This window comes from Dendrobates tinctorius, unplaced genomic scaffold, assembly GCF_039654945.1.
Source record: "Dendrobates tinctorius isolate UK_male_01 unplaced genomic scaffold, ASM3965494v1 ptg000049l, whole genome shotgun sequence".
In the NCBI taxonomy this organism is placed as follows: Eukaryota; Metazoa; Chordata; class Amphibia; order Anura; family Dendrobatidae; genus Dendrobates; species Dendrobates tinctorius.
The window spans coordinates 102,240-118,849 of record NW_027361717.1 but is presented as its reverse complement, the minus strand read 5'-3'; the positions used below and the strand labels follow the sequence as shown (position 1 = coordinate 118,849).

Here is a 16,610-nt window from a genome sequence, read left to right as displayed (position 1 = left end):
CTCTGGTTATATATTTATAATGGACAGTGTCTTAATTAATGGAGTCAACTACTTAAAATATTTGGGGCATTTAACTCAGTAGTTCTTGTGTTGGTTTTCAATTTGTAGGAGTTGCCCTTTCTGTACATTTATAGCTATGTTGTGTATGACACCTTTTGTGAATTACATTATACCGCTATAATTGTCAATAATCCAGAAATTGTGAGGGCAGCTGGATGTATAAGAATCTCTGCTCCAAAGTGGATGTACTAGGTTATTTTTTTTACGCACCCATACACTTGAATGAGGAGTCTCATCCACTTTACGGAAGAAACCAGTGCTTGCTGTGATTTTTTTCCCGAGTGCAGATTCATTCAGTGAAAAATATTGCTCAGCTGCACCAATGAATAACACTTGCCTGAATGCGCTCCGTTTTTTCCACAGACAGCACTCGGGCTTAAAATTTGGTCATGCGAACAAGCTCTTGGGTTCAGTTCACATTGCGTTTTTGCTTTACATGTGAGGCATACGTGCAGAGGCAGGATAAGTCCTAAATTAGTAAAGCAGAGTTCCGATTGGTCGTTAAAGGTTACAAAAGCAGGGTTTTTTTGTTTCTTGTTTTGTCCTCTTTAACAGTTTGATAAATGGGACTAATTTTTGAAAGTTGTTTAGAAGGAAAGCAGACTTTCCTTCCTATAGAAACCAACAGCAACACTAGGAGAAAGGGAAAATACACTGATACGTTATATTGGGTAAAAAAAAAAAATTGTGGAGGGGGGGGGTCAGATTTAGGGAAAAAAAAAAAAAGTTAAACAAGTAGGATGTGGCTACCTATTCATCCTACAAGGGCAATCTTTTGGGTACTTGAGCTCAGAATTTTTACATTTTTTTAAAAATTGGCTTTATTGTGCAGGTCTAACAGACAATCAGAGAGTGATACCGTGTATAGATTTCTGTTCTTTATTAGTTTATGTTAAAATGTTTTACATTTGTCAAATCGCAATGTGTCAACTTAGTTCACTTCAATAGGTGGGAAAAACCAGGAGGTCAAGTGTTAATCATCCCCATACACATACACGTCAGGTTAACATTGGCCAATGCCATTAACTTTGCATAAACAACCAAATGTTTGGTACTTCTCACCCTTAACAGATTTGTACAGACAGACTGGACATTTTTCATTTTGAGGCCATTACCTCCTAGTAAATGAAGAGAGCTTTTTCAATACCATGACGGAGATGGATAAATATACAGCTCTGGCAAAAATTAAGAGACCACCACTTCAAATCCCTGTCATGGGCAGCCCATTCTCCAGACCTGAACCCCACTGAAAACCTCTGGGATGTAATCAAGAGGATGATGGATAGTCACGAGCCTTCAAACAAAGTGTAAAAGACTGGTGGAAAGCATGCCAAAACACATGAAAGCAGTTTTTAAAAATCATAGTTATTCCACAAAATATTGATTTCTGAACTCTTCCTGAGTTAAAACATTAGTATTGTTGTTTCTAATTGATTATGAACTTGTTTTCTTTGCATTATTTGAGGTCTTAAAGCACTGTTTTTTTTAAAAAAATTTTTTGACCATTTCTCCTTTTCAGAAAAAAAAATACAAACATTTATTGCTTGGAAATTAGGAGACATGTTTGTCAGAAGTTTATAGACTAAAAGAACAATTTACATTTTACTCAAAGACAAAAATCAGACAAACTGATCATTTGGAAGTGGTCTCTTAATTTTTGCCAGAGCTGTATGAACTAGAAATTACATTAAAAACAGAATACTTTTGTCTACAACCCCAAATAAGATGTCCCCACTACTGGACAACCCCATATAAAATGTCCCCACTACCGGACAACCTCATATAAAATGTCCCCACTACCGGACAACCTCATATAAAATGTCCCCACTACCGGACAATCTCATATAAAATGTCCCCACTACCGGACAACCCCCATATAAAATATCCCCACTATCAGACCACCTCATATAAATGTCCCCACTACCGGACAACCTCATATAAAATGTCCCCACTACCGGACAACCTCACATAAAATGTCCCCACTACCGGACAACCTCATAGAATATCCCCACTATCAGACCACCTCATAAATGTCCCCACTACCGGACAACCCCACATAAAATATCCCCACTAACGGACAACCTCATAAAATAACCCCACTACCAGACCACCCCATATAAATGTCTCCACTACCAGACCACCCAATATAAATGTCCCCACTACCGGACAAACTCATAAAATATCCCCACTATTGGGCAAACTCATATAAAACATCCCCACTGCTGGACATAACCATATCAAATGTTTTTACTACCGGACAACCCCATATAAAGTATCCCCACTACTGGAAATAGCCATATAAATGTCCCCACTACAGAATAATCCCATATAAATGTCCCCAGTAATGGACAATCCCTTATAAATGTCCTTACCTCCGCTATGACAGAATAGTGAAGGATGCTTTTTCTCTTGAGACATTGTTTGTGTCACAAGATTGACAGGAGCAAAAGGGCTGAGAGAGAAGGAATGGTGCCAGTCTGGGAGATAAGGATGCATTTTTTTTATGCAGCCCCTTTTAACATATATAACAGACTGTCCACTATTGGACAACCCCTTTAAATAAGACATATAGAGGATATGTGAACACTGTAAGTTCTTGTTTTGGATAGGACAGATCACGTCATACATGGCCAGGAGAGATATAGGAAGCACCTGGGCTCCAATGCGAAATATGACAGAAGCCCTCTACCTGCTATGTGTTACTTATAACGAAGGTGTCATCTTGTGCAACAAAGGTGGCTTCCGCACCCCTGTAGCCTTATTTATTACACTGGACCAAAGTCAAAGTCTTTTTTTTTTCCTCTTCTTCTCCATCACCATTCTGAGCACTAAAAACAACTAGGGTTAGGTATTAACCACGTGGTGGGCTCCATAAGTGAAAAAAACAAATTAAAGGTGATACTAACCTGTCACAGTGAGAACCATGCTTGTGGCAGAATAACCAATACTATTTCTCGCTACGCATTCATATCGACCTTGGTCTGCTGGGCCAACATCATGGATGGCTAAATAGCCATTTGTGCTAATGTGGAATTTCCCACTTTCAGTTACTTGTATGCCATCCTACAACAATACAAACATTTATTTTACAGTATCCACATTGCACTAAATAATTCCCACCCCTCTTGAGGCTCAAAAACTAATGTTTTCCTAGACTAAAGAAAAAAAAAAAAACACTTAAAGCAACAGTTGTCTATTTTAGTGCAAGTTCTCCTACTTAAAAAGATGAGAGAGGCCTGTAATTGACATCATAGGTAGGCCACAACTAGGAGAGTCAAAATGAAAAATAAATTCAGAAAATCACCTTGTCTGATTTGGCAAGATTTATTTTACAAATTATGGTGGAAAATAAGTATTTGGTCATTAACAAAAGTTCATCTCAATATTTTGCTATATACCCTTTGTTGGCAATGACACAGCTCAGACATTTCTGTAAGTCTTCACAAGGTTGGCATACACTGTTGGTGGTATGTTGGCCCATTCCTCCATGCAGATCTCCTCTAGAGCAGTGATGTTTTGGACCCGTTGCTGGGCAACACAGACTTTCAAATCCCTCTAAAGGTTTTCTATGGGGATGAGAACTGGAGACTGGCTAGGCGACTCCAGGACCTTCATATGCTTTTTACGAAACCACTAATTTGTTGCCCTGGCGGTGTGCTTGAGATCATTATCATGCTGAAAGACCCATTCATGTTTCATTTTCACTGCCCTTGCTGATGGAAGAGGATTTTTTTTTACTCAAAATCTCATGATACATGGCCCCATTGATTCTTTCATGTACATGGATCAGTCGTACTGGTCCCTTTGCAGAGAAATAGCCCCAAAGCATGATGTTGCCACCCCCATGCTTCACAGTAGGTATGGGGTTCTTGGATGCAACTCTGCATTCTGTCTCCTCCAAACATGAGTTTTTGTTTCTACCAAACAGTTCTACTTTGGTTTCATCAGACCATATGACATTCTCCCAATACTCTTCTAGATAATCCAAATGCTCTCTAGTAAGCTTCAAATGGGCCCGGACATGTACTGGCTTAAGCAGGGGGACACGTCTGGCACTGCAGGATCTGAGTCCCTGGCGGCAGTGTGTTACTGATGGTAGCCTTTGTTACGGTGGTCCCAGCTCTATACAGGTCATTCACTAGGTCCCCTGTTGTGAATTCTCTTGCTCGGAGTTCTGAGCCGAAGCTCCCTCTGCTCCCTCTGGTGGTTGCTGAGAGTAGTGGAGCTGGCCAGGTGGATGGAAGTTCCCCACCTGACGACGATAATTGGAAACCTGGGATTACTGGCTGAGAGCATATAATTGAGCTGGCTGCTCTTGGAGGTTGCTGGTGATTTCCTCAGTGTGCATTTGGAGCTCTTTTGCCCCCCGCCTGATCTGCATAGTTCAGCTATTTTTATTTTGCTAATCCTTTGCATTTAATCTGGTTGTGTCTTTTTTTTGCTTTCTGTTTTGCTGCTAGGGTTCAGCGTTCTCCCTGATGGGGGCAGCGCTGGGCCCTGCTTCATATGTTGCAGCTTGTTCAGTTCCCTGTTATGTTAGTATCTTTTTGCTTGCTGTCAGTTTATACCAGAGTGCTGATCTAGCGGGGGTGAGATCGTGTGATCTCAGGTTTTTTGTACATCAGTAGTGTTGGACTTTTTCAGGGTTTTGTGCGTGATTGCAGACAGTATCCTGTCCTGTCTAGAGAGCTTGGGCCCCACCGTTTGCTCAGTCTGTTCTCTGCCTGTGCTTGTGTTTCATCTGGTCTCACCGACAATATATGTTTGGGGGCTGTCTATTCCTCTGGGGATCTGCTCCGGGGCAGTTTAGATTTCATCTGTCTTTGGGTTTAGTTAGTAATCCGGCTGTGACAAGGCATCTAGGGCATTGTAGGATCTCTCCACGTCTACTGCTAGTTGTGTGGATAGGATCAGGGGTCTGCAATCCGCTTTACCAACCTCTCTGGTCTTCTGGTGGCTTAGCCTGTTCCTGCCATCCTCCTCGGTGACCCATTCATAACAGTCCCCCCCCCCCCCCCCCCCGTGTGGTTCTGGGATTTTTGCTTACCGTTCTTGTGACCCCATGGTGTGAGATCTTGCGTGGAGCCCCAGATCGAGGGAGATTATCAGTGGTCTTGTATGTCTTCCATTTTCTTATTATTGGTCCCACAGTTGATTTCATCACACCAAGCTGCTTGTCTTTTAGAGATTCAGTCTTTCCAGCCTGGTGCAAGGCTACAATTTTGATTCTGGTGTCCTTCGACAGTTCTTTGGTCTTCACAATAGTGGAGTTTGGAGTGTAACTGTTTGAGGTTGTGGACAGGTGTTTTTTATACTGGTAAGTTCAAACAGGTGCCATTACTACAGGAAATGAGTGGAGGACAGAGGAGCCTCTTAAAGAAGTTACAGGTCTGTGAGAGCCAGAAATCTTGCATGTTTTTAGGTGACCAAATACTTATTTTCCACCATAATTTGCAAAATAAATCTTGCCAAATCAGACAAGGAGATTTCCTGGATTTGTTTTCTCATTTTGACTCTCATAATTGTGGTCTACCTATGATGTCAATTACAGGCCTCTCTCATCTTTTTAAGTGGGAGAACTTGCACAATTGGTGGCTGAATACTTTTTTTTCGCCATGGATATTGGCCCCCCAGCCTAAAAATAGCAGCCCGCACCTGCCCAGAAAAGGTACATCTATTAGATGCACCAATTCTGGCGCTTTGCCCTGCTCTTCTATTTATGGGGTTGATATCACCTTTGTATTGTCAGGTGGCATCAAGCCCACAGATTACTAATGGAGAGGCATCTATAAGACATCTATCCATTACTAATCCTATACTTACATGGTAAATACACAGCCAGAATAAAGTCCTTTATTAGAAACAAGACCAAACACACTTTTACTTTTCTATGTAAAAATAACAAAACAGTTATACTCACCTAACGCCTACTACACCGAAGCCCTCGTTCTACTGCAATAAAACTAAAATAGAAAACAACAATATCCCTCACCTATCCTTCGTTCTTGTCCCACACTGTAATCTATGTCTGGGGGAAAAACAGAGACGGTGTTTTCCGCGCTGTCATGCACATGACAGCGTGGCAAACATTGGATGTTCAGGCCCCTCATTCAAGTGAATGGGGTACGGGTTCGGGCACTCAAATTTTTTTTTTTTTTTCAACTGTTCAGCCGAACCCGCCGGACTCGAACATCCAGGTGTCCGCCCATCTCTAATGTTTACTCTTTAAACAATGGAGTTGACCATAGATATTCTAGTTTAGGATCGTTAGATCTACAGTAACTATTGGTGAAGCTGAGCAGTTCTAACCACCCTCCACTTACTTGTTCTTCACCCAGTTCCATAGTCCTTTTTCTTAATTGACAGCTCAGGCTTTACGGGAACCAGAAGAGGGCGAAAAAGATTGAAAACAAGCAAGTGGGAGGGTGGTACTGATCGGGCAACACCAATGGCGCACCAAAAACCTGTGTTTGGTCTGAACAGTCACTTTGTGGTAACAGACTTCCTTATAAAGAATTGACAAAAGCAGTTTATATACTAGGAAAGAAAAAGATCTGGCAGACAGAAAACACAACATCAGAACCCCCAGACAATCCTGTCGGATTGTAGGACAACCAAATTCCATTTTGTGATAAAAATTCAGAAATACCATTTTTTTTTTTTTTTTTAAATACAGCTTGTTACCTTGTTCCATGTTATGACAGGTAATGGGTCTCCCTGAGAACTGCAAGGAATACGCACTTCAGAACCAACCTCCGCAGTCATGTCATTGGGCACAGTAGCAAAAACTGGGGTAACTGGAAAAAACATCTGGGATTAATGCAGAACAGTGGAAAAAAATAAATAGTGAAAACACTCTAGGAGGATAGGCTACAAAATAGTGAAATATTATATATCTATATATAATTCTGAGCAGTCCTTCTCCCCCGAATGCTCGATGTCCATAGGCGACAGACCGTAGTCTTAATGAAACAATTCCTTAAAAAAGGAACCTGGCAGCGCAGAATGACTGTTCAAACCAAGTATAGGTGTTCGGTGCATCCTTGGTGTGGCCAAATTGTTCAGTGTGCCTTCCCACCTACTCGTTTGCCATCTATCTCTGCCCTTCTTCAGCTCATTAAAGCGATCGCTTTCAATCGGGATAGAGATGGGTAAAAAACAAGTAGGTGGGAAGAAACATGTAAAGAATTGCTTTTCCAAGGATGCACCAAGCACCAGCAATGGGTTTGCACAGTCATTCTGTGCGGACAGTCCCTTTAACTTGGAGTCATTAAAAAGCTTACTAGTGCGTGGACCCAAAACCCACATTTTCGCCACTAAACAGGTTCCGTGTGCAGAGAGGCGGCCTGAAAGGTAGAGCGCTATATATGCCAATTTACATACGGTTACATAAAACATTTTTCCAACTACACTTCTGGCATAGACAGAATTTAAACAGTATTTGGCATGGTAGCCACTGAATGAATAAACGGCAATTTCTTTCTTACATATCGTATATAGCATACGCAGAGGATACATGTATATCCAAAGAATACATAAATAATGGATATGGGTCAGCCATAGAGCTGACCATCTCTCAGCACCAACGGCGCATGACCGAGGCAAATCTCAAGAGAAATATAGATCCAGGGTTAGAACCTGAATCTATCATGTATTACTGAGCATCCAGATAAAAATCTTCATCAAGGACTTTATAAAGAAAAAAATTTGTCTAAATCTCTAGGATTCCAGAGCACTACGCTTCAGTGTTGGAATACGAACCGGCTAAAAGGAGTCATTCACCCACTGCAGCTGTTTCTTGGCTGAATATCGAAGATTTTGGAGCACAGCAAAACTTGGAATTGGCAGATATCATTTACTACAAGCCTAGTACAGCTCTGGAAATAATATGATCAAATACAACTCTGTTGCTCAAGCATTTTTCTCACTTGTCTGGCAAACCTCAACCTTGTCACAGCACTCGTAATTCGTAATTCAAAATTATAATCTGTACCTATGACAAAGCTCATGGGGCAAAGGAGCCTGTCCAAGATTAGAAAAAGGATTATTTGTTTTTTTTTTTTCCATAATAGTTGTCAACTCATGGGCTAAAAGAATTAACGATTTATGTGAACCCTCCCAAAAGTGGTCATTCTGTGATGTACAGTGGCGGTTTCTGTGAGGGGTGCAGGTTTACCAAAATAGCTGGGTTGGTGTAGAACGCCAACAACCCCAGAAATATTGGTAACTATGCCATTCTTATCTGTGAAATGACTTTAACATTACATCCCACTCCAAAGTAATGGACACAACCATACCAGACATTACCATGTACAAGATGGAAGGTTTCATGGGGTCATTACCTTTAAGTTCTAACTTTTAAATGGAACCTGAACTTGAGAAAAAATTTAATATATTAGGGCCTTATCAAGATGTATCACGGTTTTACCATAAAAATCTATAACCTATCCAAACATCATAAATGTAAGCTTACTGGGGAATATATAGACTAAGGTCAGCACTACCAACAGTATCATGATTAATGGAAGTTTGACCCCTACGGCCTTCAATGGTCCCGAAAGTCCAACGTCCACCGGGTCAATGTAGGACCATAATTTTACTTTACTCAGGGGAACTCAGAACCCCTAGTTCTTGGGATTGGTGGAGGTCCCAGAGGTCAGACCACCAGTGATCATACTTCTCACCTATCTATACATGATAAAGGTATGTTTCTATGGAATCATAGACCTCTTGCTAGTGGTAGAAGGTTGGCATTGTTCTATTATGCAGGTTTTTGTTTTTTTTTTTGCAAAACAACCCATTTTAATGCTTACATGTAGCTCTTGGTGTCTCTTACCTCTGGCCTGGACCACCAAATGTGCCGAGGTACTCTTAGACCCTACAATATTAATGGCCTGACACTCATACTGTCCCTGGTCATGGAGAGCGACACGAAGTATCCGTAGGGTCCCAGAAGGCAAAACTTGATGTCTTCTGTCAACAGACAGTTGATTTCCTAACAAGGAACAAAGTCATTACACAACAAACACTAATAACTTCATCAAATAAGTGTCTCGAAAGTTTGATATTAATCTCAAAAGGATTACTAGATGATACTAAGAAGAGAACACAGGTCCAAAAGAAAGAAGAGAACACAGCTCCAACAGAAAGAAGAAAACACAGTACCGTCGTAAATTGAAATCCTTGAAAACATTCCGAGAGTAATTCTCAGCGAACAGAAGACAACCTGTGAAGCCTATTTGCTTTTATGTCTTCCTGGTTTGCATTCATCCTAGGGCCTGCTAAATTATACAGACTTTATCTACCACTCTTTTCAGTATTATAACAAAAGTCAACGCCAAAAGTAATCTTAGCTACCGAAAACAAATTTTAGGTATGGAATCAGTCTAACCACCATACGTGGCCATTTAGGGCAACTACACATACAGAGGTGTTCTTCCTATTGGTCCAGCATAGCCAGAGATGTGTGTCAAGTTGTGTGGCAAGTCATGACCAAGAGAAGAGGAAAAAAAAACGCTTAACCTTGTGACGATTGTGAGAGGTTTATGCTAGATGCATATTTCTGAGCTTTTCCAGAGGTTGCGATGTGGATTTTAGCTAGTTGAAGATTTTTGCTAGCAGGCTACAATACAATATTGAATAGGTTCTGCGAGAAGGTAGAGCCAAAGCCAAATTTAAGCATCAGGGATGATAGGCACCAGTATTGTAATTTTATATTTCCACCATTTAACTTAATAGGAACAATAAGCCCAATTGCTAGGGACAGCCATACAGAGTGCACATCAAAGCAGTCCCCCCGCTTCTCTAGAAGAAAAGGGTGCATGTTGAGCAATCCAATATTAGGATATGATCATTTCTCAAAATAAGATGGCCACATGGTGAACATCATACTAGTCTTCGTCTTAACTGGGTTTCAGACTCTGGTAACTGGGAAAGATGGATGAGAAAAGCACCATGTGTTTTTACAAGGGGAAGGGAAGAAAGATGATTTTGGATAACAGAAAAAAAACTTTAATTATTAACTATCCAGTTCACTGTAGATTTATATAAAAAACTGAACTAAGTCTTTCTAGCTGGAAAATCTACATAAATTTAGTCCTACAATACATTTTATATACAATCTGAATCTGTGAATATTTCTACGTCTGTCTATGGAGAAGGGAATAATTAAAACCTTTTTGCAAACATCCATCTATGGGAAGTAATGAGACATGATAAATCCATTGTGGTCCGGTGGAGGGCGCACACTGGTACGGATGGGCGGACTCCACACTCTGTATAAACACTTTACATTCTTTTATTTGATCTCCAAAAGTAGATCAATCTGACTGTAGCGGCTCATTTTCCTGTCCACTCTCTATAGTTCTACTCTACACGTAAGAAATTATCTTGGGGTACACAAGTTGAACATTGTACCCTAAAATAGGAAAAGCAGAGTTGAGCACGGTGTACACTTTAGGCCGAGTCCCATAGTAATCGAGTAATGCCACAGAACAGAAAATTTTCTACACAAGATGACTAGAGCTAATTGACCAACTACCACCACCACTGACAAGTCCAATGCTGCTCCACTCTTCTTCCAAAGAACACTACGACATATTATACATAACCAAAATAAAAGTACGGCAGAGGTTCGGTACAGTATATAAGAGCCACCTCACAGCCCCCGAGTATAGCCTACGTCTTACCTCCTTTGGTCCAGGCAATTACTGGTGGTGGGTTGCCTTGAGCTTCACAATGGAAGTCCACATTATGACCCTCAAAGACATTGCGATCCTGTGGAATAACCGTGAACTGAGGGATGGCTGAAAAGGAAGAGAAAAATCAAATGCAATTGGTGTCATTAATTTGGAATCGTTGAGCCTCCTGTGTGATGAGGTACAATTATCAGGCAGGAGATTTTTAACAGAATTTTGTCCAGCACAGAAAGTTACAAAACTTTGCAAATCAATTAGAAGATTTATCTTCATTCCTGTAAATAATTACAAGTAATTGATTTCTAAACTCTGGCTTTTCCCCTTTCTATTTGCTTGTGTTTAGCTGCATTGATAACAGAACGTCCTCATTTGGAGGAGTACAGATGATGGCAGTGATTGGTGAGCATGGCTCCTGTACGTTACTAAGTGTCCGTATACACAGACTAACCCGCAACGAGTCAATCGCCAACCGGTAAACCTCTACTGTACAGTAGTCGTTTGAACATCTGTTTCAACAGGCAAACCAAAGTATACAACGCGGGTCCAATGATCTATACTGTGCATACTTCGTCACAGTTTTCTGCAGCGCAAGTCCTGTTCAAACAGTACAAAGCACTACAGAGAACGATGCTTTTTGTCATTGAAAAAAAGATTTACGAGCTCACTGGGTGATTGGCAGCCTGTTTACACAGAAAGATATCGGAAACGAGTGTTTCTAACAACACTCGTTCACGAATATCTTGTAGTGTAAATGTCCCCTAACTGTGGGGGTAAGCTGCTGCGGGAGATTGCGACGATGAGCACAATATTCTGAGGAGTACACTTTCACTGCCATCATCTGTACTCTAAATGAGCACCTTCCGATATCGATGCAGCTAAACGTGGCAAATGGACTGGGGAAAAGCCAGCGGTTTGTAAACCATTCACATGAAGAAAAATCCCTAATAAAGTGATTTTCAAACCTTCATAATTCTCCTTGCAGGAGAAAAATGATTAAAAGAGAAAAATGAAGAATTCAGCTACTCTATAAAGTGTCTTTCACTCAAAACTATTAACTAAGACAGCACAAAAAGGTCAAAAGAATCTGAGCACAAAGTAATCTTAATATCATAATAAACTTCATAAAAGATCATCCATACTAATGGGAAATTCCAGAAGGGGAGGATTAGTGCTGATTGAGCAGAACATCACTCTGGCCCCGTCAATCATCAGCCATTATCTGTGCTTTGTAGTCAGGTTTGGGTTACAAGAACGCCATGGCTAAGCGCCGCTCGTAATTAACTGCAGTTTTTCTTTCCTGAAAGTAGGAAGGATCAGTTCCCAGTGGAGGTCTTGTTGATATGCGAGGGTGGACAGCGGCCAGCTGGCCCGCGTGGGAGGCTGAGGCTCTTAAGGTGAGGGGAGGACATTGAGGAAAACAAGACTGCGGTTAGGACGGTCAGCTGACCCCAAACATGGTCCTCACAGCTGCTATAGACCAAGTGTCACAGTATTTCTGTAGAAGACATGAGTACCACAGACGCAATTATACAAGAGGGGGAGGGGAGAGCCGCACGCGTGCCAACAAAGGGGGTCTCGTGCAACAGTCCTCAGCTCTAACCCACATAGTAAGGACTATAGTAATGGCTGCTCCGTAAACGTTAATATTGGTGCAAAGGACCCAAGAATAAGGCCGGGGTCAGAGAAGCAAATGAAAAATCAGATGATTTTCATCCAGAAATCTGGTTCGCCATCCATATGTCCGAATTTTACGGCCCTGTAACTTCTGACTATATACGCCGGCATTGTGAAATGTACATTATCAAATATAGTTTCCTAAGTTAATGGCAGCGAAGCCGTAAAGGACGGACGCAATATGGATGATCCATGTGGGACTCAATATTTTTTTTTTGTGTGAACCCGTAGACATGAATGGGCGATTCTTCTACAAACTTCTTTCTCACGAACACTCGATTTAAGTGGAAAACTTATCTGATCAGTCCTACTGAATTACATTGCTCAGAGTGCTCTCGGATTTTTATTTCGACAGTAGATGTCCCTATAATACGCTTGTCTGAACGAGCCGTTAAGACCATGTTCACACGGTCAGTATTTGTAAGCCAAAGCCAGGAATTGGACAATCAGAAAAAAAGCATAACAGAAACACGTCACCACTTCTGCATTTATCATCCACTCCTGGTTTCGGCTTGCAAATACCTGAATGTGTGAATGTGGCCTTATCCTGAATGAAGGAGAGTATTTTTGGCAATAATGGCATCCTTTACTTTTCTTTACTTTTTCAGAAAAAAAAAAAACAAGACTGACCAACTTGTTATTTTAGAAAACTTCAAATTGGGAACAAAAAAAAAAATTTCAAATCTCTGTGCTTCCAGTCAATGATAATTTTTATTTCGACAGTGCCAACATATTCTGCAGCATCGTGCACTGATCTAAGCAGTCACATGCTATTAATGACTGGAATATGTTGGGGAAGGGGATTGGCTTCAGAGCAGGGAAGTGCCGCTACACCACATCATGTCCACTGCCTCAGTACAGACTGATCGAGAGCGCATCAGCTTACCTTGGACTATGATATAAGCAGTGTAGTGAATAGTGTCCACAGTGTTAGTTGCAAAACATGTGTATTCCCCAGCATCCTCCTGGTTGACTTCCTGAATATACAGTCCCCCAGACGGTGTAATAGTGATGCGGGGATCAGTGGGTATTGGGGTCCTATCCCCTCTGGTCCAGGTTATTCTTGGTTGTGGTTGACCGGTTGCACTGCACTCCAATGTGACACCTTCTCCAACGAGCACTTCTGTGTTTTGAGGCTGAATCACAAAACTGGGTCGGGCTGAAAGAAAAAACACATTTTGTATAATTTCCACACATATTCCAATTTTCTTATCACTGCACACCAGAGAAAATGCCATTGAAAACAAATATATATTGATAAGATAAGAGGGAGTTTTGCTGGGGACAGGGAAGAAACCTAGAGCGAACACACAAACATCCATACTCCATGCAGGTGTTGTACTTGTGTGGATTGGAACTCAATATCACAACTGAGCCACTGCTGAAACTTTGAGTCGGCCAGATTTAATATGGTAATGTAAGGAGAACGACATATTGCCCATGTTCCCCCTTGGAGAACAAGTGTTATTGTAAGGTGTTATGTGAATAGTGCTGTGCATTGGTGATGTGTGTGTAATAATCTGTATTGTTGGTAACAAAGCTATGTTCTGCCCAGCAACAGGAAGTTAACAGGGACAGTTAGGGTCCCGTCACACTTGGCGACGCACCAGCAATCCCGACAACGATGCGACCTGGTAGGGATCGCTGGTGCGTTGCTACGTGGTCGCTGGTGAGATGTCAAACAGTCAGATCTCAACAGCGACGCAGCAACGATACGACGGTCGTTGGAACCCTGTCTCTCAGACCTGTAGTATTGAGGTCGTTCGTTGTTGTCCCTGTCCAACACAGCAATGCATGCTGGCCAGCGGGACACCAGCGATCAAAAAATAGCCCAGGACATTCGAGCACGATCAGCGACAACGCAGCAGGAGCCCGATCGCCGCTATGTGTCACACGTAGCGAGATCGCTGTTGCGCCACCGATTTTGTGATGCAACAGCGATCTCGCTATGTGAGACGGGGGCTTTAGAGTTAAGTTTGGGACTAGCCCACAAAGGGAGGGGCAAGGCTGAAGGGATGAGAGACAGTTCCTGTGAGCACTAGATAGGGCATGGAGTGTATAAATAAAGAACCAGTCTGACCAGTGTCACATTCTTGGGTGTCCCTAAAGTGAGAGGAGATTGAGAGATAGCATGAGCAGTAAAGAGGAAAAGTGATGGAAAGACCCACGTGATCGACTGGAGACGGGTCCTAGGAGAAGACACCTGGCAGTATGGCCCAGAGTTTATAACTCCCAAAGGTAACGGACCTAGACAGGACAGAGTATGCAAGACAAATAGAGTGCCCCGGGAGGGAGTGCCAGAGTATCAGTAGAGGAGAAGATAAGTCCTGGCCTACTGGCACCATAGCCCCCCCCAAGGGGATAGAAGACGCGGAACCGTGGGTCGCGTACAGCACTCTTGCTAGGCTGAACTGTAGTGTTGAGCTCGGTTGTGGTGCAGTAGAGAAGAACAGAGGAGATAGATAATGAGTAAAGAGAAGATAAATGCATTGAATTTCTCTGTTTGAGGAAAATGTTGATTATCATGAAGCAAACCTTCAAGAAGATATGTACCTGCTGTCTCCGGTATAGAGTATAACCCTCCCCTAGTTAATGTTCAGTAAAAAGTTTATTTATAAACGGTGGTCTTCATCATTTACCTCTGGTCCTGTCCAGGCAAACCAGTGTCCTGATGTGCATGCTGCACGGGTGTAGCATCCACACACCCAGCCAGGACCCCCACCTTCATGTAACGTGTCAGGTGTAACCGCTACCGCCCCGCGACACATTACACTGGCACACAAAATGATCGCTTCCTGGGGAATAATGTTATCACCATACAGTGGTACAAGGAGTGACTACAGGTCTAATTAAGGAGAGTAAGACTTTGTATCCTCCAGTTCTGGGTCTGTGCACACATCTGCGCCATGTGCATAGACCCTTCAGTACAGAGTCACAGAATACCTAAGGAAATATATGGATATTTGCACAAAGTCTATATATTTTACCAGGTGTCCCAAAATATCGTAGGGTGACCTCAGGAGTCTTCACTTCCCCAGCCACATTCTTGGCCATGCACTGATAAATTCCCTGGTCGGTCTCCTGAGTATTCTGGATCATTAATGTACCATCTTCAAGAAGATTTAGCCGGGCATCCTCTTTCATGCTTAATTCATTTCTAGATTGACAAAGTTGATTATTTGTTTTCTGCACAGTTAAAATATTAAAATTGATGAAAAATATTATCTGCACATTTTTTTTTTTTATTTTCTTTTTTAAATGTTTGCTTTTGAATGGACTCACATGATGCTAAACCAAGCATTCAGGGAAGAGATAAAAAGTATACGGCCTTTTAGAATTTTTGGCAATTTTTTCAGATCACGATCTGTGTTCTAAAAGAAAGAATCTTGTAATTTTCACACTGGACACACCACCATCTGGAAGTATCCTTTACTTCCTTTTAGTAAGGGCCCCGTCACACATAGCAACGCACCAGCGATCCCGACAACGATATGACCTTGTCAGGATCGCTGGTATGTCGCTACATGATCGCTGGTGAGCTGCCAAACAGGCAGATCTCAGCAGCGATCAGTACAGCGATGACGAGCGCTGGCGTCCCTGTGTACCTTCGTTACCAGCGCGCTTATGCAGGGAGCTGGTAACCAAGGTTAACAGCGGGTTTCTAAGTGCCGCACGGCACTTAGAAACCGGATGTTTACCTTGGTTACAAGCTCCCTGCATCAGCGCGCTGGTAACTAAGGTACACAGAGGGTTTCTAAGCGCCGCGCGGTGCTTAGAAACCCGCTGCTTACCTTGGTTACAAGCTCCAGCTCGCTGATTGCTGGTCTCCCGCCTGCCACACACAGCGATGCGTGCTGGCCAGCAGGAGACCAGCGACCAAAAAATGTCCAGGCCATTCCAGGATGATCAGCGATACCCGTCAGGAAGGCCGGTCGCTGGTAAGTGTCACACACAGCGATCTCGCTGTTAAGATCGCTGTTGCGTTACAAAACTTGTGACTCAGCAGCAATCTTGCTAGCGAGATCACTGTGTGTGACGAGGGCTTAAGAGTTTACAGCAGTTTCCTTATCAACAGAGGCAGGATTACAATGCCTCCACCCTACCTTTGCACACGCTCATTAGATGCTTCAGTTCAAAAGAGAAGGTCGGAGCTTGTCTAGTGCTGTTAATGTACACACG

At 42.3% G+C, this 16,610-nt stretch overlaps 1 protein-coding gene across 1 annotated transcript in view; it reads right to left on the bottom strand.

The window, feature by feature from the left end:
• PXDN (peroxidasin) overlaps positions 1-16,610 on the bottom strand; it is a gene marked incomplete at its 5' end in the record, with an annotated part of 88,255 nt that overhangs the window by 20,386 nt on the left and 51,259 nt on the right. Inside the window, 6 exons of the mRNA XM_073576632.1 lie at positions 2,967-3,123; positions 6,745-6,857; positions 8,897-9,055; positions 10,749-10,865; positions 13,318-13,590; positions 15,419-15,588. Coding sequence (XP_073432733.1) covers positions 2,967-3,123; positions 6,745-6,857; positions 8,897-9,055; positions 10,749-10,865; positions 13,318-13,590; positions 15,419-15,588 — 989 coding nt within the window. The remainder of the gene's footprint in view (positions 1-2,966; positions 3,124-6,744; positions 6,858-8,896; positions 9,056-10,748; positions 10,866-13,317; positions 13,591-15,418; positions 15,589-16,610) is intronic.